The sequence below is a fragment of the Chlorocebus sabaeus genome, chromosome 12 (assembly GCF_047675955.1).
Source record: "Chlorocebus sabaeus isolate Y175 chromosome 12, mChlSab1.0.hap1, whole genome shotgun sequence".
In the NCBI taxonomy this organism is placed as follows: domain Eukaryota; kingdom Metazoa; phylum Chordata; class Mammalia; order Primates; family Cercopithecidae; genus Chlorocebus; species Chlorocebus sabaeus.
In genome coordinates this window covers 62,673,903-62,694,623 of record NC_132915.1, presented here as the reverse complement: position 1 = coordinate 62,694,623, position 20,721 = coordinate 62,673,903, and the positions used below count along the sequence as shown (strand labels likewise).

Genomic DNA, 20,721 nt, shown 5'->3' with positions numbered 1-20,721 from the left:
ATTATTTTCATAAATGGGGTCACTGAAGAATAAACAGTGAGAAAAAGATCAGATAATCCAATCAACGGAACTGGAAATCTATGAGTAAACTACTGACTTCTTAAAAAGGTTTTATGGTAGGAACACCACTCAACCAGTTAACTTTTGATTAGATGCTTAATTCTGTTTTATTCTTTTCTTAAAATGTATTTATTTAACGAAATAGGTGGCTGGGCATGATGGCTCACGCCTGTAATCCTAGCACTTTGGAGGCTGAGGCTGGTGGATCACTTGAGGTCAGGAGTTCAAGACCAGCCTGGCCAACATGGTGAAACCCCATCTCTACTAAAAATACAAAAAAATTAGCTGGCTGCGGTGGCACACACCTATAGTCCCAGCTACTTTGGAGGCTGAGGCGGGAGAATCACTTGAACCTGGGAGGCAGAAGTTGCTGGGCCGAGATCGTGCCACTGCACTCCAGCCTGGGCAACAGGGCAAGACTCTGTCTTAAAAAACAAACAAACAAAAAAAAGATAGGGTCTTGCTGTGTTGCCTAGTCTGGACTTGAACTTTGGGTTCAGTGATCTTCCTGCCTCAGCCTCCTGAGTAGCTGGGACTACAGGTCCATGCGACCTTGCCCCGCTTGGATGCTTCACTGTAGATACTTAAGATGAAATTAGAGTATTAGTGCTGAAGGTGATTATTTTCATTTTTTAGATGGTGTCTCGCTCTTGTTGCCCAGGCTGGAGTGCAGTGATGCAATCTTGGCTTACTGTAACCTCCTCCTCCTGGCTTCAAGCGATTCTCCCATCTCAGCCTCCTAAGTAGTTGGGATTACAGAGGTACGCCACCATGCCTGGCTAGTTTTTGCATTTTTAGTACAGGTAGGGTTTCACCATGTTGGCCAGGCTGGTCTTAAACTCCTGTTATCAGGTGATCTGCCTGCCTCAGCTTCCCAAAGTGTTGGGATTACAGGCGTGAGCCACTGTGCCTGGCCTGAAGGTGATTTTAAAAATAATCAAATGGGACCGGGCACAGTGGCTCGTGTAATTACAGCACTTTGGGAGGTTGAGGCGGGTGGATCACCCGAGGTCCGGAGTTCGAAACCAGCCTCACCAACAAGTTGAGACCCCATCTCTACTAAAAATACAAAAATTAGCCAAGCGTGGTGGCAGGCATCTGTAGTCCCAGCTGCTCGAGAGGCTGAGACAGGAGAATCGTCTGAACCCAGGAGGTAGAGGTTGTAGTGAGCCAAGATTGCACCACTGCACTCCAGCCTGGGTGACGGAGTGAGCCTCCATCTCAAAAAAAAAAAAAAAAAAAAAAATCAAATGGATTCTTTCTCAAATACAGATATGCCTTAGATTTGTTTAAATGCATCACAGTTTTAAAACAGTGTATTTGTATGCATTTATTCATTTCTGAGAGAATGCTCTAAAAATAAATGGAATCATGGCAAAACAATTAACCTTGTTCTCTATAATACAACCAAAATGATAAACCCAAACCAACAAAATTATAAAGATGTTAAACTGAAAAAGGATGCAAAATGTGTATTCATACTAACTGGAAAGACAGATTCAAATGCAGTAAAAAGTTTTAAACCAGTGTATTGAACCTGTGAGACGTTCTAGTTAATTGGTTGTTATTATAGTGTAAAAGGCAGTACTATAATATGTCTGTGGCCTTTATCTAGCAAGCTAGTTAATGAAGCTATTAAGAAAATAAGTTAATATTAGTGCGGCTAATACAGAAAAATGCTTGTCCTACCCTTTCTGGCTGAAATAGGTTTCAGGGACACAATTTTCTTTGGTACCTGAATTAGTATGATGAATTGTGGTTAGTCTTCTCTATTTTTTTTTTTTTTTTTTGAGGCGGAGTCTCGCTCTGTGGCCCAGGCTGGAGTGCAGTGGCCAGATCTCAGCTCACTGCAAGCTCCGCCTCCCGGATTTACGCCATTCTCCTGCCTCAGCCTCCCGAGTAGCTGGGACTACAGGCGCCCGCCACCTCGCCCGGCTAGTTTTTTGTATTTTTTAGTAGAGACGGGGTTTCACTGTGTTAGCCAGGATGGTCTCGATCTCCTGACCTCGTGATCCGCCCGTCTCGGCCTCCCAAAGTGCTGGGATTACAGGCTTGAGCCACCGCGCCCGGCCAGTCTTCTCTATTTTAATTTTATGATGCACAGATCCAAAATACGTAGAAATGTTATGTCATTTTATTAACCTGAAATGTATAAGATTTACAAATAGTGGAATATCTTTCCATATCATGGGAATGCTTGCTTTTGGGTGTCTAAAACTGACTGTTCTAGAAAACAGAATTCCATGTATTGTTAAAATCATCGGCTCTGTGCCAGCACGGTGGCACATGCCTGTAATCTCAGTACTTTGGGAGGCCGAGGCTGATGGATCACCTGAGGCCGCAAATTTGAGACCAGCCTGACCAACATGGCCAAACCCCATCTCTACTAAAAATAACAAAAATTAGCCGGGCATGGTGGCGCGTGCCTCTGGTCCCAGCTACTCAGGAGGCTGAGACAGGAGAATTGCTTGAACCCAGAAGGCGGAACTTGCAGTGAGCTGAGATCGCCCTATTCATTGCACTCCAGCCTGGGTGATGGAGTGAGTCTCTGTCTCAAAAAAAAATCATTGGCTCTGCATTGTTATCATAGGAGATGATAGCTCCGTGTGTGTTATTGCACTTAAGACCTTCCAGTGGGACAGTTGTCGAGGTGGAAGACAGTGATATTGATGATCCTGACCCTGTGTAGGCCTAGACTAAAGTGTGTGTTTATCTGTTAGTGTGTTTTTTTTTTTTTTTTTTGAAATGGAGTGTTCCTCTGTCACCCAAGCTGGAGTGCAGTGGGCTCACTGCAACCTCCGCCTCCCAGGTTCAAGCAATTCTTCTGCCTCAGCTTCCCGAGTAGCTGGGACTACAGGTGCCCACCACCATGCCTGGCTAATTCTTTTGTAGTTTTAGTAGAGACAGAGTTTCACCGTGTTAGCTGGGATAGTCTCGATCTCCTGATCTCATGATCTGCCAGAAGTGCTGGGATTACAGGCGTGAGCCACTGCATCCAGCCACACAGTTGTTTCTTTAAGATTTATTATTGGCTGGGCACGGTGGTGGTGGCTCAAGCCTGTAATCCCAGCACTTTGGGAGGCCGAGATGGGCAGATCACGAGGTCAGGAAATCGAGACTATCCTGGCTAACACGGTGAAACCCCATCTCTACTAAAAAATACAAAAAACTAGCCGGGCGAGGTGGCGGGCACCTGTAGTCCCAGCTACTCGGGAGGCTGAGGCAGGAGAATGGCGTAAACCCGGGAGGCAGAGCTTGCGGTGAGCTGCGATCTGGCCACTGCACTCCACCCTGGGGGACAGAGCAAGACTCCATCTCAAAAAAAAAAAAAAAAAAAGATTTATTATTTACGGGTGACTTTTGCTTTTAGGCATAGCTTGTTTCTTGACACATTTTAAATTGGGTAAATATTGGCAGGTAAAATCTTGGCTAAATGCAATGTTGTTTTGGGGTTCAAATACCAACTGCAAGTAGTAAGAGGCAGATAGCACTACATGTACAGTGACTACATATAGTGATAAAATGGTTGCTGGTTTAAATTGGTGGTACTTGAGATTTTTGTTTAGAATTGCTAAGCTCATAAACATGGACTTTTAGATTGCATTAGTCGAATTGGTTTAACAGATACCAGCAAAATGTACAATCCTCGGGCTGCTTCTTGAGAATTTGTATTCCAGAGAGCTTTTATCTTTTATTGTAAGTGTCCTTGTTTTCTCTGAAGTACCTGCTTGTCTTTTACTATGATTGTTTTGCTTACCATCCCTACTTTCTTGCAGATTTTCTATTTGTACATACATTATTTTGTATATACTATATATGATGACTTCAGTGAGCAGTGACCATTGTCGAGGTGCTCGTGAAAAAACACAGATTTCAGCAGCACAATCAACGCAACCACAGAAACAGGTGGTACAGGTAAGTTTTTGTGGAACTCTTGTTTGCCTTGTTTAGAATTAAGGAAATTAAGGGAGAACATATGATTTAATGTTTTCTTTTGTAGGAAACTTTAGGATTTTGGACCCTGTATTTAAAAAGTGGGTAATGGCCGGGTGCAGTGGCTCACTCCTGTAATCCCAGCACTTTGGGAGGCCGAGATGGGTGGATCACTTGAGGTCAGGAGTTTGAGACCAGCCTGGCCAACATTGTGAAACCCCGCCTCTACTAAGAAAATACAAAAATTAGCTGGGCGTGGTAGTGTGCACCTGTAATTCTAGTTTCTTGGGAGGCTAAGACAGGAGAATTGCTTGAACCCAGGAAGCAGAGGTTGCAGTGAGCTGAGCTCACGCCACTGCCCTCCAGCCTGGGCGACAAAGCAAGATTCCGTCCTAAAAATAAATAAATAAATAAATAATAAAAACTAAGTAATGAAGAATAGTAAGGAAAGAGGTATTGTACTTGATTCAGGTACAGTTGGATGGTGTTCCATGAGAACTCTTTAATGCTAACCTTTTCCAGGTACCTCTTAGCTATTAGGCTGCCACGGCCACCACTGCCTCCGCCGCCGCCGCCGCCGCCGCCGCCGCCGCCGCCTCCTCCTCCTCCTCCTCCTCCTCCTCCTCCTCCTCCTCCTCCTCCTTCTCCTCCTCCTTCTCCTCCTCCTCTCCCCTTTCACCTTCCTCTGCTTCCCTTCCTCCTCCTTCCTTGCTGTTTCATCATCATCTCTTCTCCCTTTTCTCCCTTCTCTTAATTTAAGTGTGTCCTTGGAATGAAATATGAAAATCCAAGGTACATGGAGAACTAATAGTCTGAAGTGGTAAAATACCTGAATTACAATAGACTTTAAAAAGCTGCCTTTGCTGGGCATAGTGGCTCGTGTCTGTAATCTCAACACTTTGGGAGGCTGAGGCAAAAGGATTGCTTGAGCATAGGAATTAAGAGCAGCCTGGGCAGCATAGTGAGGACTTTGTCTCTACAAAAAGTTTAAAAATTAGCTGGGCATGATGGCTTCCATTTGTAGTCGCAGGTACTTGGGTGGCTGAGGTGGGAGGATCACTTATGATGGTGCTACTGTGCTCCAGCCTAGGTGACAGAGTGAGACCTTGGCTCAACAAAAAAACAAAAATCTGCCTTTTCTTTAAAGCACAAGGAAGAATGCTTGGATCTCAGAATGGCTTTTAATGATCAAGATCCATTTGAGGCCGGGCACAGTAGCTCATGCCTGTAATTCCAGTACTTTGGGAGGCTGAGGTGGACAGATCACCTGAGATCAGGAGTTCAAGACCAGACTGACCAACATGGTGAAACCCTGCCTCTACTAAAAAAAAAAAACAAACAAAAAAAAACAAAAATTAGCCAGGCATGGTAGTAGGTGCCTGTAATGCTAGCTACTTGAGAGGCTGAGGCAGGGAGAATTGCTTGAATCCGGGAGGTGAAGGTTGCAGTGAGCTAAGATCACGCCACTGCATTCCAGCCTGGGCGACAGAGCGAGACTCTGTCTCAAAAAAACAAAGATACATTTGAATAAAATTTTTAACGTTAAATACTCGCCCCTTCTCAATTTGGTTATATTATTATTTTAAGTGAAGTGAGATAAGTGCTAAGCACAGTACCTGGTGCAAAATTAAGCATTATATACATGTTATTGACTAGAATGGCAAACCGTTTTTCACAGGCAATATACAAGTGAGTAAACTATATCCAGTTTATCTTACTTGCAGATTGATTTGACTATACTTTGATAGTTAATTATAAGTGCTTATTATAATCACTTGTTTATACCCAAGTACCCTGTTGATGTTAAGGGACATAATGAGGAGATTTATGTCCTCATAAGGGACATGATGAGTTACATTTTTCAGTATAAAGTTAGTGTAGTATATTGCTGGTTTAACGGACAGATATCTCTTCTACTCAGTGCTTGATCCTAAATACACTTACACTGATAGGAATTTATTCAAAAAACTGATCCAGTCCAGTGATGGAAAAATTTGGAATTTTTAGACGAGGTCCTCCTTTTATAGTTGAATTTACTTAGGAAAAACTTTGCGGGCCGGGCGCGGTGGCTCAAGCCTGTAATCCCAGCACTTTGGGAGGCCAAGACGGGCGGATCACGAGGTCAGGAGATCGAGACCATCCTGGCTAACACAGTGAAACCCCGTCTCTACTAAAAATACAAGAAAATTAGCCGGGCGTGGTGGCAGGTGCCTGTAGTCCCAGCTACTCGGGAGGCTGAGGCAGGAGAATGGCGTAAACCCGGGAGGCAGAGCTTGCAGTGAGCTGAGATCTGGCCACTGCACTCCAGCCTGGGGCACAGAGCAAGACTCCGTCTCAAAAAAAAAAAAAAAAAAAAAGAAAACCTTTGCTTAATGAATGGGTCTTTTTTTTTTTTTTGAGATGGAATCTGTCACTGGACTGGAGTGCAGTGGCCGATCTCAGCTCACTCCAACCTCCACTTCCCGGGTTCAAGTGATTCTCTTGCTTCAGCCTCCCAGGTAGCTGGGACTACAGGCAGGCAACATCATGCCTACCTAATTTTTTTTTTTTTTGTTTTTTTGAGATGGAGTCCCCTTCTGTCGCCCAGACTGGAGCATAGTGGTGCCATCTTGGCTCACTGCAACCTCCGCCTCCTGGGTTCAAGCGATTCTCCTGCCTCAGCCTCCCAAGTAGCTGGGATTACATGCGCCTGCCACCACCCCCAGTTAATTTTTGTAGTTTTAGTAGAGACAGGGTTTTACCATGTTGCCCAACCTGGTCTCCAACACCTGAACACAAGTGAATGCCCTCTTAGCCTTCAAAGGTGCTGTGATTATAGGCGTCAGTCACCGTGCCTGACTTTTTTATTTACAGAGTCTTGCTCTGTAGCCCAGTCAAGAGTACAGTGACTCGATCTTGGCTCATTGCAACCTCCGCCTCTGGGGTTCAAACAATTTTCCTGTTTTAGCCTCCCCAGTAGCTGGGATTACAGGCGTGAGCCACCATACCTGACTAGCTTTTTTTGCATTTTTAGTAGAGATGAGGTTTCACCATGTTGGCCAGGCTGGTCTGGAACTCCTGACCTCAAGTGATCTGTCCCCCTTGGCCTCCCAAGGTGTTGGGATTACAGGCGTGAGCCACTGCACCTGACCCTTTTAAATTTTTTTCTTTTAGGCCGGGCGCGGTGGCTCACGCCTGTAATCCCAGCACTTTGGGAGGCCGAGGCGGGCGGATCACAAGGTTAGGAGATCGAGACCATGGTGAAACCCCATCTCTACTAAAAATAGAAAAAATTAGCCGGGCGCAGTGGCGGGCGCCTGTAGTCCCAGCTCCTCGGGAGGCTGAGGCAGGAGAATGGCGTGAACCCGGGAGGCGGAGCTTGCAGTGAGCCGAGATTGCGCCACTGCACTCCAGCCTGGGCGACAGAGCGAGACTCCGTCTCAAAAAAAAAAAAAAAAAAAATTTTTTTCTTTTAAACAGTAGTATGCATTAGGAAAATTATTCATGTTTATTTTTCATTAATCCTATTCTGGGAAGTATTTGCTAAGAAAGTAATCTTAAATTGGAGTAATAAAAAGTGGCTTTATTTGGTAATGTTTTTTTCTTTCTTTCTTTTTTTTTTTTTTTGAGATGGAGCCTTGCTCTGTCGCCCAGGCTGGAGTACAGTGGCGCGTTCTCAGCTCATTGCAACCTCTGCCTTCTGGGTCCAAGTGATTCTCCTGCCTCAGCCTCTGGAGTAGCTGGGATTACAGGCACATATCACCATGCCTGGCTAATTTTTGTATTTTTAGTAGAGATGGGGTTTCGCTATGTTGGCCAGGCTGGTTTCAAACTTCTGACCTCAGGTGATCCTCCCACCCTGGCCTCCCAAAGTGCTGGGATTACAGGCGTGAGTTACCACGCCCTGCCAGTAAGATGTTAATTACTCAATTTAAAATGTCCAATGTTAGAGGTGTTCTGAGATTACCTATTCACGTTGCATGATGAAAGAGAGTTCTTTTTTTTTTTTTTTTTTTTTTTTTTTTTTGATATGGAGTTTTGCTCTTGTTGTCAAGGCTGGAGTGCAATGGTGTGATCTCGGCTCACTGCAACCTCTGCCTCCACCTCGCCTGGTTAATTTTTTGTATGTTTCACCATATTGGTCAGGCTGGTCTTGAACTCCTGACCTCAGGTGATCCACCCGACTCTGCCTCCCAAAGTTCTGGGATTACAGGCATGAGCCACTGCGTGAGAGTTCTTTTGAATCTGTATAAACCAGGATTTTTGTCCTGGGTCTAGCACTTACTTACTAACTAGATGAGTTACTTAAATCTCCTTTAACCTCAATTTTTTTTTTTTTTTTTTTTTGACGCGGAGTCTCACTCTGTTGCCCAGGCTGCAGTTCAGTGGCTTGATCTTGGCTCACTGCAACCTGCGCCTCCTGGGTTCAAGTGATTCTCCTGTCTCAGCCTCCAGAGTAGCTGGGACTACAGGTGTGCACCACCACACCTGGCTAATTTTTGTATTTTTAGTGGAGTGGGGTTTCACCATGTTAGCCAGGTTAGTCAGTCTTGAATTCCTGACTTCAAGTGATCCGCCCACCTCAACTTCCCAAACTGCCAAGGTTACAGGTGTGAGCCACTGGGCCTGACTACGAACCTCAATTACAAAAAAAAAAAAAAAAAAAAATTGTGAGACTTACAGAAAAGTTGCAATGGGAGTATGAATAATTACTGAATACCCTTCTTCCAGATTCCCTAGATGTTAACATTTCTATCACATCTCATTTATCCTGTTCTCTTTCTTTCCATACAGTTTATCCCCAGAAACGTTTGACAAGTAGTTGTGAATAAGGTTTTTCTTCACTTAATACCTCAGTGTGTTTTTTAAAAAACAAGGATCTTTTTATATAATTATAGTACAGTGATAAAAAATCAAAATCTACAGATCATACTTACATTTTTTCAATGGTCCTTATAATGCCTTTTTTTTTTTTGAGACACAGTTTCACTTTGTTGTCCAGGCTGTAGTGCAGTGGTACGATCTCAGCTCACCACAACCTCCACCTCCTGGGTTCTAGCGATTGTCCTGCCTTAGCCTCCCGAGTAGCTGGGATTATAGGCGTGCGCCACCATGCCTGGCAAATTTTTATATTTTCAGTAGAAACGGGGTTTTGCCATGTTGGCCAGGCTGGTCTCGAACTCCTGACCTTAGGTGATCCTCCTTCCTTGACCTCCCAAAGTGCTGAGATTACAAGCATGAGCTACTGCGCCCAGCTGTAATGTCCTTTTTAGCTAATTAGATTGTGGAATATACATTGTATTCAGATGTCAACTCTCTTGTGAATTTATGTCACTATTCCACAGAATTATATGAACATTCCACAATTATGAAGTGATTGTAAGAATATTTGAAAATTGTGATATAACATGTCTTAGAAAAGGTATGCTTCCTGATCAACTGAAAAAATATGTAAAATTAAAGCAAAACTGTTGAACATTAATGAGAACAGACTAGTAGACTGTTAATGTTTATTTTTGGTGGTGGGCATAAATAATCCTACTTTATTATTTACAATTTTTTTCTGGGTGACAGATCTAATTAAAAAAAATTTGGATTCATTTGAAAAATTTCACATTTTCCACTGTAAAAGCAGCTTAGTTCGTAATAAGCCATGCAAATGGATAAGATATCCAGAGGAAGAGCTATAGTGATGCTACTTTTCTTGGCAAGATATTTTTCAACTTGAGACGTGACCTGGTGTATGTCACTAATGTTTATTGCAGGGGAGGGTGCACTGACCTTGTTTAACTTAAGAATTACCAGTTGACCCTGATTTTTCCTCTTTTTTCCCAAGCTGTACCGACCTCTTGACACTTCCTAGAGCTCAGCCTGGTAACTTCCCTATTATACTCTTATGTTTGATTCTTTGTTTATCAAATATTTCTTGAATTGTTTATCAAAGAAAATTATTTTTTTCTTGACAGGGTGTTTTATAAAGGTAAAAAATACTTAAAGTTCTCATTAAAATTTATTTTCATAAATATGCTAGCATTAGTGTTACTATATTGTTATTGTTAAGTGGCTATTATGTGTATCGGCTATGCTTTCAGAAGTAGTCTGTCTAGGCCCTTTTAGGAATAAAAAAGATATTACTGAAGAGAAATACAGAGTATTTGTGTCATGTAATACTTAAGCTGAAAAAGCTAAGTCTGAATAAATCAGTCATAGGCATTTACTTTACATATGGCAATGAATAGTGACTTTATAGTTAGAAATGTATGGGTGAAACAGTATCAGAATGATAATGTAGAAACATACATAAGCCCCAGACTGCCCCCTACAGCAGAATGCTATTATTAATAACTATTCTGCTTGAAATATTTGGTGAGATTATTTCACTCATCCAGTGCTTTTTTGTTAATATTGTAATCGGGTCAGTAAGTGTTTCTTTAATTTTGTAAATTGTGCACGTTTACAAAGCACTGGCTATTCTCAGGCAGTTTTCAAGTTTAAATATTCTTGCCTTTAGAGTCATTATTTGTTCCTGGTTCCCCCACTCCGCCATTACTTTTTCATACTTTTTCCACAAAGATTTCAGCCATACTCCCTGACTTTGGTTTATCACTCTGACATTTCTGCATGAAGTAGTTTCTGTCTGAAATGTCTCGAAACCAGTGATGTTCTTATAATAATACTTACTGTGCAGTGAGTGGATGTCCACAACTAGTCCATAATTCTACTTTAAAAAAAATCTTTGTTGTAGCTCCTGTTTAACACATCTACCATCCCAAGCTGCCTCCTCCACTCCTTTTCTGTCTGCCAAAATCCCTCCCCACAATACTTTATTATGAAAATGGTCACACATGAAGAAAAATTGAGAGTTGTACGGTCAATACCTATACGTTCTGTTATCTTTTTGCTCTGTTTGTTTTATCACATATGTTTAGCCAGCCATTATTTTATCTAACTTTTTAATGCTTTTCAAAGTAAATTAATTGATTAGTGGTACTCTTTAATCACTTCAGAATGGATATCATTGAGTAGAGTGTAGTATTTGTTTATTGTCTTTTTTTTTTTTGAGGCAGAGTTTCTGCCCTTGTTACCCAGGCTGGAGTACAGTGGCGCGATTTGGGCTCACTGCAGCCTCCACCTCCCAGGTTCAAGTGATTCTCCCACCTCAGCCTCCTGAGTAGCTGGAATTACAGGCATCTGCCATCATGACCGGTTTATTTTTCTATTTTTAGTTGAGACGGGGTTTCACCATGTTGGCCAGGCTGGTCTCAAACTCCTGACCTCAGATGATCTGCCCACCTCGACCTCCCAAAGTGCTGGAATTACAGGTGTGAACCACCGTGCCTGGCTGTGTGTGTGTTTTTTTTTTTTAAATAGACAGGATCTCAGGCCAGGCGTGGTGGTTCATGCCTGTAATCCCAGCACTTTGGGAGGCTGAGGCAGGTAGATCCCCTGAAGTCAGGAATCTGAGACCAGCCTGGTTAACATGATGAAACCCCATCTCTACTAAAAATACAAAAAATTAGCCAGGTATGCTGGTGGACGCCTGTAATCCCAGCTTCTTGGGAGGCTGAGGCAGGAGAATCGCTTGAACCTGGGAGGCGGATGTTGCAGTGAGCGGAGATCGTGCCATTGCACTCCAGCCTGGGCAACAGAGCGAGACTCCATCTCAAAAAAAAAAAAAAAAAAAACAAGAAAAGAAAAATTGCCAGGTGGGGCATGGTGGCTCACACCTGTAATCCTAGCGCTTTGGAAGGCCGAGGCGGGAGGCCAGATGGCTTGGGCCCAGGAGTTTGAGACAAGCCTAGACAACATAGCGAAACCTTTCCTATACAAAAATTCCCCAGAGGTGGTGGCCTGCCTCTGTAGTCCCAGCCACTCAGGAGGCTGAGATGGGAGGATTGCTTGAGCCCTGGGAGGTGGAGGTTGCAGTAAGCAGAGGTTGCACCCCTCCGTTTCAGCCTGGGTGACAGAATGAGACCCTGTCTCAATAAATACATACATACATACATACATACATAAATAGCTAGCTAAACTATTCTCCAAAGTAGTTGAACCATTTGCTTTTCTGCCAGCAGAATTCCAGTTCTGCTGGCGTGAAATCCTCACCAACACTTGGTTGCCATGCCTAGTGTTTTGAATTGGTATAAAGGTAGACGGTGAAATAAAATGGAGAGTCCAGAAATAAACCTACTCATATGTCGACAACCTATTTTTGAGAATCAAAGGCAATGTAGAGGGGAAAGGATGGCCTTTTCAGTAAATAGTGTGGGAACTATTGTATATCAATATGCAAATCATTCATAAAAACAAAAACTAAAACGGGTCATGGACTGAAAACCCCAAGCTTAAAGTTTATACAAGAAAGTATGGGAGAAAATCTTCATGCTATTGGTTTAGTCAAAGATTTCCTAGATGTAGCAACAAAGGCATGATCCATAAAAGAACAAATGGATAAATTGGACTTTAGGAAAACTGAAAACTTATGGTTTCAAAAGATTGTTCAGAGAATGGAAAGACAAGCCACAGATCAGGAGAAAATCTTTGCATCTGATGAAGGACTTGTCACAAAATTTTGAAACAAAAATAAGGAAATAAGGAAATAACACATTTAACAAAGTGGACAAAAAGTGGAGCATGGTGGCTCATGCCTGTAATCTCAGCACTTTGGGAGGCTGAGGCAGGAGGATTACTTGAACCCAGGAGTTCAGGACCAGCATGGGCAACATAAACATAGGGAGACCTTGTCTCTCCTAGAAATAAAAAAAAAAATTGGTGAATGGGATGGCAGGAGCCTTTAGTTCTAGCTGCTTGAGAGGCTGAGATTGAACAATTGCTTGACCCCAGGAAGTCAAGGCTTCAGTGAGGTGTGATTGTACCATTGCACTCCAGCCTGGGTGACAGAGTAAGACCCTTATCTCAAAAAAGGACAAAAGATTTGAATGAAATTTCACTCAGGAAGGTATATGTGTTGCAAGTAAGTACATGAAAAGATCCTTTACTTAATTAGGCTTAGGGAAATCCATATTAAAATCACAATAACAGGCCAATACAAAACTTGTTAGAAAAGATAGGTCATTTCCGGCTGGGTGTGGTGGTTAATGCCTGTAGTCCCAGCACTTTGGGAGGCCGAGGCAGGTGGATCACCTGAGGTCAAGAGTTTGAGACCAGCCTGACCAAGTTGGAGAAACTCCGTCTCTGCTAAACAAACAAAATTAGCTGAGGCTGGTGGCACATGCCTGTAATCCCAGCTACCTGGGAGGCTGAGGCAGGAGAATCTCTTGAACTTGGGAGGCAGAAGTTGCGGTGAGCGGAGATGGCACCATTGTACTTCAGCCTGCGAAACTCTGTCTCAAAAAAAAAAAGGAAATATATGTCATTTATTTTTCATGTGTTACATGGAGTATTTACATACATAAAGCGATTGTTCCCTGCTGGGCATGGTGGCTCACTCCAGTAGTCCCAGCACTTTGGGAGGCTGAGGTGGGAGGATCGCTTGAGTCCAGGCGTTCGAGACCAGCCTGGGTAACATAGTGAGATATGTCTCTACAAAAATTACAAACTGCTTATACTATATGGTAGCATAAGTGCTTGAATCTATTGGCTTACCAATTAATAAAAAACATTTTGAACCGGGACACGGTGGCTCATACTTGTAATCTCAACACTTTGGGAGGCTGAGGTGGGAGGATTATTTGAGCTCGGGAGTTCAAGACCATCCTGGGTCAAATAGTGAGACCCTGTCTCCATAAAAAATATTTTTTAAAACATTTATAAGAAAAAAACCTTTATGGCCGGGTGTGGTGGCTTGCGTCTGTAATCCCAGCACTTTGGGAGGCTGAGGCGGGTGGACCACCTGAGGCCAGGGGTTCGAGACCAGCCTGGTCAACGTTACAAAACCCCATCTCTACTAAAAATACAAAAATTAGCTGACCGTGGTGGTGTGCACCTGTAATCCCAGCTACTTGAAGGGTGAGGCACAAGAATTGCTTAAACCCAGGAGGCAGAGGTTGCAGTGAGCCGAGTTTGTGCCACTGTGCTCCAGCCTAGGCGACAGAGCAAGATTGTCTCAAAAAAACCCACCAATATTTTAGGGAAAAATTATTTTGGAATAATTCTAACAGTTGTAAAAAAGTTGCAAAGAATGATAGAGATCGATATATTCACCCAGCTATCCTAAATGTTAACTTTTGTTTTTTTTTGAGACAGAGTCTCACTGTGTCGCCAGGCTGGAGTGCAGTGGCAGGACCTTGGCTCACTGCAATTTCCGCCTCCTGGGTTCAAGCCATTCTCCTGCCTCAGCCTCCCAAGTAGCTGGGACTACAGGCGCACACCACTGTGCTCAGCTAATTTTTTTTTTTTTTTTTAAGTAGAGACAGGATTTCACCATGTTGGCCAGGATGGTCTCGATGGTCTCGATCTCTTGACCTTGTGATCCTCCTGCCTTGGCCTCCCAGAGTGCTGGGATTATAGGCGGAAGCTACTGCGCCTGGCCACCTTTTTACATGAAGGATTGCCTAACCTTTTCTGTAAGGTGTTAGATAGTATATATCTTACGCTTTGCAGTCTAGACATGATCTCTGTTGCATTTTTATTTTATTACATTTTTGAGACGGGGTCTCATGTTGGTCAGGCTGGTCTGGAACTCCTGACCTCAGGTGATCTGTCTGCCTCAGCCTCCCAAAGTACTGAGATTATACGCCTGAGCTACTGCACCCAGTTGATGTCAGGGTTTTTAACTTCTTTTGTGTTATGCTTTTATTGCTTCCACACAGAATCCTGGTTCAAAGGGAACCAGAAGGTGGTAGAATTAAATTATCCCAAAATTACTCATTTTCTGTGTCCCACTTTTTTTTTTTTTTTTTTTTTGAGACAGAGTCTTGTTTTTGTTGCCCACGCTGGAGTGCAATGGCGTGATCTCAGCTGACCGCAACCTCTACCTCTTGGGTTCAAGCAGTTTTCCTGCCTCAGCCTCCCTGGTAACTGGGATTACAGGCATGCCCCATCCCCAGCCCGGTTAATTTTGTATTTGTATTTGTATTTTTGTTTTTTGAGATGAGTCTTGCTCTGTCGCCAGGCTGGAGTGCAATGGCGCCATCTCAGCTCACTGCAACCTTCACCTCCCGGGTTCAAGCGATTCTCTTGCCTCAGCCTCCCAAGTAGCTGGGACTATAGGCATGCGCCACCATGCCCAGCTAATGTTGTATTTTTAGTAGAGATGCGGTTTTACCGTGTTGCCCGAGATGGTCTTGATCTCTTGACCTTGTGATCCACCCACCTTGGCATGCCAAAGTGCTGGGATTATAGGAGTGAGCCACCGCGCCCTGCCTTGTGTCCCATTTTTGTGTATAGAACATTCTAAGAATAGCAATACTAATACTAACACCTTATTTTCCCCATTCTTACCCCAATTTCTCCCTCTCCCACTCCCAATACTGTTTTTTTAATTTACCAGAGTTCTGGGTATGGAGAAATTAGGGATGATCCTTTATTTCAGAGGCCTCCATAAATGTTAGCTTGTTTTTATAAAGTATCATCAGTGGCATCAGGATTTGATGCACTAAACACAAATGTTTATGTTCTCCCTGCTGGAGGAACAAGGTCTGTATCAGTCTTTCTTCCTGTGTATCTTTCCTGAATTTAGAAATTTTAACCTTATTCAAGCTGTATTTCAGTTGACTTGAAATCAACTGATAGAGCAAATATCTAATGAAATATTTTTTGCATCCTTTTTTGAGGGAACTTTGGTTCAGTTCATTTGGGCTTTATTTTGAACTCACCTCCGGGTTCAAGTGATTCTCCTGCCTCAGCCTCCTGAGTGGCTGGGATTACAGGCGCGTGCCACCATGCCTGGCTAATTTTTGTATTTTTAGTAGAGATGGTGTTTCACCATGTTGGTCAGGCTGCCCTCGAACTCTTGACCTTGTGATCCACCCGCCTCGGCCTCCCAAAGTCCTGGGATTACAGGCATGAGCCACCGCGCTTGGCCCTCTTCTTTTTTTTATTTAAAAAAATTTTTTTGAGACTCTGTCGCCCAGGCTGGAGTGCAGTGGCAGGATCTCGGCTCACTGCAAGCTCCGCCTCCCGGGTTCACACCATTCTTCTGCCTCAGCCGTCCGAGTAGCTGGGACTGCAGGCGCCTGCCACCACGCCTGGCTAATTTTTTGTATTTTTAGTAGAGACAGGGGTTTCACGTGTTAGCCAGATGGTCTTGATCTCCTAACCTCGTGATCCGCCCGTCTCGGCCTCCCAAAGTGCTGGGATTATAGGCGTGAGCCACCACGCAGGCCCCGGCTCTCTTCCTTTTAAAATAATTGTGTCATTAGGATGGTTCAGCGTATGCAAATCAATGAACAGGATGCATCTCATTAAGAAAAACAAGGACAGGCCAGGCGCGGTGGCTCACACCTGTAATCCCCAGCATTTTGGGAGGCCGAGGCATGCGGATCACGAGGTCAGGAGATGAGACCATCTTGGCTAAAACGGTGAAACCCTGACTCTACTAAAAATTAAAAAAATTAGCCGGGCGTGGTGTTGGGTGCCTGTAGTCCCAGCTACTCGGGAGGCTGAGGCAGGAGAACGGCGTGAACACAGGAGGCGGAGCTTACAGTGAGCCAAGATCATGCCACTGTACTCCAGCCTGGGTGACAGAGCGAGACTCCGTCTCAAAAAAAAAAAAAAAAAAGAAAAACAAGGACAAAAAACATATGATCATTTCAATAAACATTGAAAAATGTATGTGAAAAAATTCAACATCCGTTTGTGATAAAGATTATCAACAACTTGAGTGTGGAAGGAACATAACTCAAAATAATAAAGGCTATTTTTTTTTTTTTGAGACAGGGTCTCCCAGGCTGGAATGTAATGATGTGAACGTGGCTCACTGTAGCCTCGACCTCCTAAGCTCAAGAGATCCTCCTGTCTCAGCCTCTCGGGTAGCTGGTACTACTGGTGTGCACTACCATACCTGGCTCATGTTTTATTTTTTGTAGAGACAGCCTCTCACCAAGTTACCCACAGGGCTGGTTTCAAACTCTTAGGCTCAAGGGATCGGCCTGCCTCAGTCTCCCAAAGTACTGGGATTATAGGCATGAGTCACTGCACCTGGCCTCACTTCAGCAGAGTACTAGAAGTTCTAGCCAGAGCAAATAGGCAAGAGAAGGAATTAAAGGGGTTTAGATTGCAAAGGAAGAGGTCACATTATATTCTTATTTATAGATGACATATTGTATTTAGAAAAACCTAAAAACTCCACCAAACAACTGTTAGAACTGAGAAATGAATCTAGTGAAGTTGCAGGATACAAAAATCAACAACAAAATTTAGCCTTTATATATATCAACAGCAAAACAGTTGTACTCTGTCTACATTGTTTAGGTACTCATTATATAGTATATGCTTCCCCTTTAGTCATTTAGTATTAGTTCTACAATAATAATATGTTTAGCAGTCACTGTCAATACTTAAGTCAGTTTCTCTAGTCATTTTGATTGTCTGAACCCATTGGTTTTGTTGATTCCTCTGGAAAGGATTATGAGAACAATATTCCTTCTGTTCTTTGGTGTTGTTCACAATTTATACCTTTTGTACTTGCGTAGAACATCAGTTTTGTTGGCTCTAAGTGGTAGGCCCACATTTTCTTTATGTATCTTTTTTTTTTTTTTTTTTTTGGGACAAGGTCTCATTTTGTCACCCAGACTGGGGTGCAGTGGCACGGTCACGCTTACTGCTCCCTTGACCTCCTGGGCTCAGATAATCCTCCTACTTCAGCCTGTTGAGTAGCTGGGACCACAGGTGCATGCCACTGTACTAGTTAGTTTTTGTATTTTTTTGTAAAGACGGATTTTGCTGTGTTGTACAGGCGGTCTCAAACGCCTGAGCTCAAGCACCCTGCCTGCCTCAGCCTTCCGAAGTGCTGGTATTACAGGTGTGAGCTGTGGTGCCTATCTTGTTTTTTTCTTGCACAAAGCATTGCTCTTGACAAGTTTGTTTATACTCTAATTTCATTCTCTTCTGGGTCTCTTGCCATTTCTGCCTAGTTGTCCTGTGGATGCTTGTTCTTTTAGAGTCCAGTTCTTCTTTTTTTTTTCTTTTTTGGATGAATCTCACCCTGTCTCCCAGGCTGGAGTGCAATGGTGTGATCTCGTCTGACTGCAACCTCTGCCTCCCGGGTTCAAGCGATTCTCCTGCTTTGGCTTCCCAAGTAGCTGGGATTACAGGTGCACGCCACCATGCCCAGCTAATTTTTTTGTATTTTTAGTAGAGATGGGGTTTCACTGTGGTGGCCAGGCTGGTCTTGAACTCCTGACCTCAAGTGATCTGCCCACCTCAGCCTCCCAGAGTGCTGGCATTACAGGCGTGAGCCACCACACCTGGCCAGAGTCCAGTTCTTAAACTAAAGAATGTCTTAGTGTGGACTGATTAGTTAGGGATTGATATTCTCAAATACAATATATTTTCATTGACATATTTACACATTTTTTGGTTTGTTTTCCAGACATTTTTATTAAATTTTAGTTTTAAGGATCTATACTGTATTTTTATTATTTGGCAGCTTATTGTCCATAGCTTTAAGTTGGGTGTCTTTTGCCTATCTTCAGTGTTTGACACTTTGCTTTCTTTTCTCCCATTCCTATTTTTCTCTTCATTTCTTTTTCCTTTTATTTCCTTTTTACAGGAAAACAATTTGCCCAGTTTTATTCTCCGTTATCCTTGAGGCATTAATTGTTAAGTTTTATATTCCTTGTAGTTTAGACTCCATTTTCATATTTCATATTCTTTAAATAATTATTTCTTGAGTTCTGTAATTTAAAGAAGAAATAGGAAAACTTAGAGATATGTTATTTTATCAGATTTTTTTTTTTTTTTTTTTTTTTTTTGAGACAAGGTCTTGCCCTGGCTTCCAGGCTTGAGTGCAATGGCACGATCTGGGCTCACTGCACCCTCTGCCTCCCAGGTTCAAGCGATTCTCGCACCTCAGCCTTCCAGGTAGCTGAGACTTGATTCTTGTGCCTCAGCCTCCTGAGTAGCTAGGATTTCAGGGTCGTGCCACCACACCCGGCTAATTTTGTATTTTTAGTATAGATGGGGTTTCACCATGTTGGCCAGGCTGGTCTTGAACTCCTGACCTCAAGTGATCCGCCTTCCTCGGCCTCCCAAAGTGCTGGGATTACAGGCCTGAGCTACCATGCCCGTCTGTTGTTTTCAATGGGATTTAAGAAAAAGGTGATGCAAGAAGTGTCTGATTTTTAAATTTTTTGTAGAGATGGGGATCTCACTATGTTGCCCAGACTGATCTCCTCCTGTCTCAGCCTCCCAGAGTGCTGGGATTATAGGTATGAGTCACCGTATCCAGCCTTAAAGTTTCCTTTTTTCCCCTTTTTTTGTTGACCAAGTTGTTCTGTCACACAGGCTGGAATCTTGGTTCACTGCAACCTTGACCTCATTGGACTAAGGTGATCCTCCCACCTTAGCCTCTGGGATAGCTGGGACTACAGGCACTTACCACCACACTTGGCTAATTTTTCTGTTTTTTTTTTTTTTTTTTTTTTTTGGTAGAAATGAGATTTTGCAGTCTTAATAGTGAGCTAAGAAATAAAAATTACACCAAATATAGGCCATTTTAAGTAATTAAATTAGCTTTTTTAAAAAGTTCATTATGCCCATTTTGGGAAAGGTTTTGAGGAGGCAGGTTCTCTTATTTACGGCTCATTGAGTATATATCTTTACAGCCTTTGTGCAGAGCATTTTTGTGGAGATGATTTTAAACTCCTTTTAACACTGGTAGACATTTATTTGACCCTGTAGTTTTACTTCGTTGTATTCATTCTTAGAAAGCTGTCATTGGGGCCGGACGTGGTGGCTCATACCTGTAATCCCAGCACTTTGGGAGGCCGAGGCGGGCGGATCACCTGAGGTCAGGAGTTCGAGACCAGCCTGACCAACATGATGAAACCCTGTCTCTACTAAAAATACAAAAATTAGCTGGGCACTGTGGCATGTGCCTGTAATCCCAGCTACTTGGAAGGCTGAGATACTAGAATTGCTTGAACCAGGCAGGTAGAGGTTGCAGTGAGCCAAGATTGTGCCACTGTACTCTAGCCTGGGCAACAAGAGTGAAACTCAGTCTCAAAAAAAAAGAGAAATCTATCTTTGGCCGTGCGTGGTGGTTTATGCCTGTAATCCCAGCACTTTGGGAGGGCAAGGCAGGAGGGTCATTTGAGGTCAGGAGTTCAAGACCAGCTTGAATAACATGATGAAACCTCATCTGTATTAGAAATAGTAAAAATTAGCCGGGTGTCGTGGCGAACACCTGTAATCTCAGCTACTGGGGATGCTGAGGCGGGAGAATCGCTTGAACCTGGGAGGTGGAGGTTGCAGAGAATCCCTTGAATCTGGGAGGCGGAGGTTGCATTGAGCCGAGGTCACACCACTGCACTCTAGCCAGAGCAGCAGAACAAGACTGTGTCTCAAAAAAAAAAAAAAAAAAAAAAAAAAGGCTCTCTTTGATGTGTGTTCTGATTTGGGTATAAGAATGGACCTCAGCCTGCCGCAGTGGTGCACACCTGTAATCCCAGCACTTTGGGCGGCCAAGGTGGGCAGATCACTCAAGGTCAGAAGTTCAAGACCAGCCTGACCAACATGATGAGACCCCGTCTCTACCGAAACCAAAAATTAGCAGGGCGTGGTGGCATGCCTGTAGTCCCAAGCACGAGAATTGTTCGAATCTAAGAGGCGGAAGTTGCAGTGAGCCGA

The 20,721-nt window shown here is 43.3% G+C and overlaps 1 protein-coding gene across 1 annotated transcript in view; it reads left to right on the top strand.

Annotated features, from left to right (window-relative positions):
- Nucleotides 1-20,721, top strand: part of UBAP2 (ubiquitin associated protein 2) — a 132,630-nt gene that overhangs the window by 27,959 nt on the left and 83,950 nt on the right. Inside the window, exon 2 of the mRNA XM_073021725.1 lies at nucleotides 3,837-3,975. Within this exon, the coding sequence (XP_072877826.1) occupies nucleotides 3,877-3,975 (99 nt within the window). The 5' untranslated portion in view covers nucleotides 3,837-3,876. The remainder of the gene's footprint in view (nucleotides 1-3,836; nucleotides 3,976-20,721) is intronic.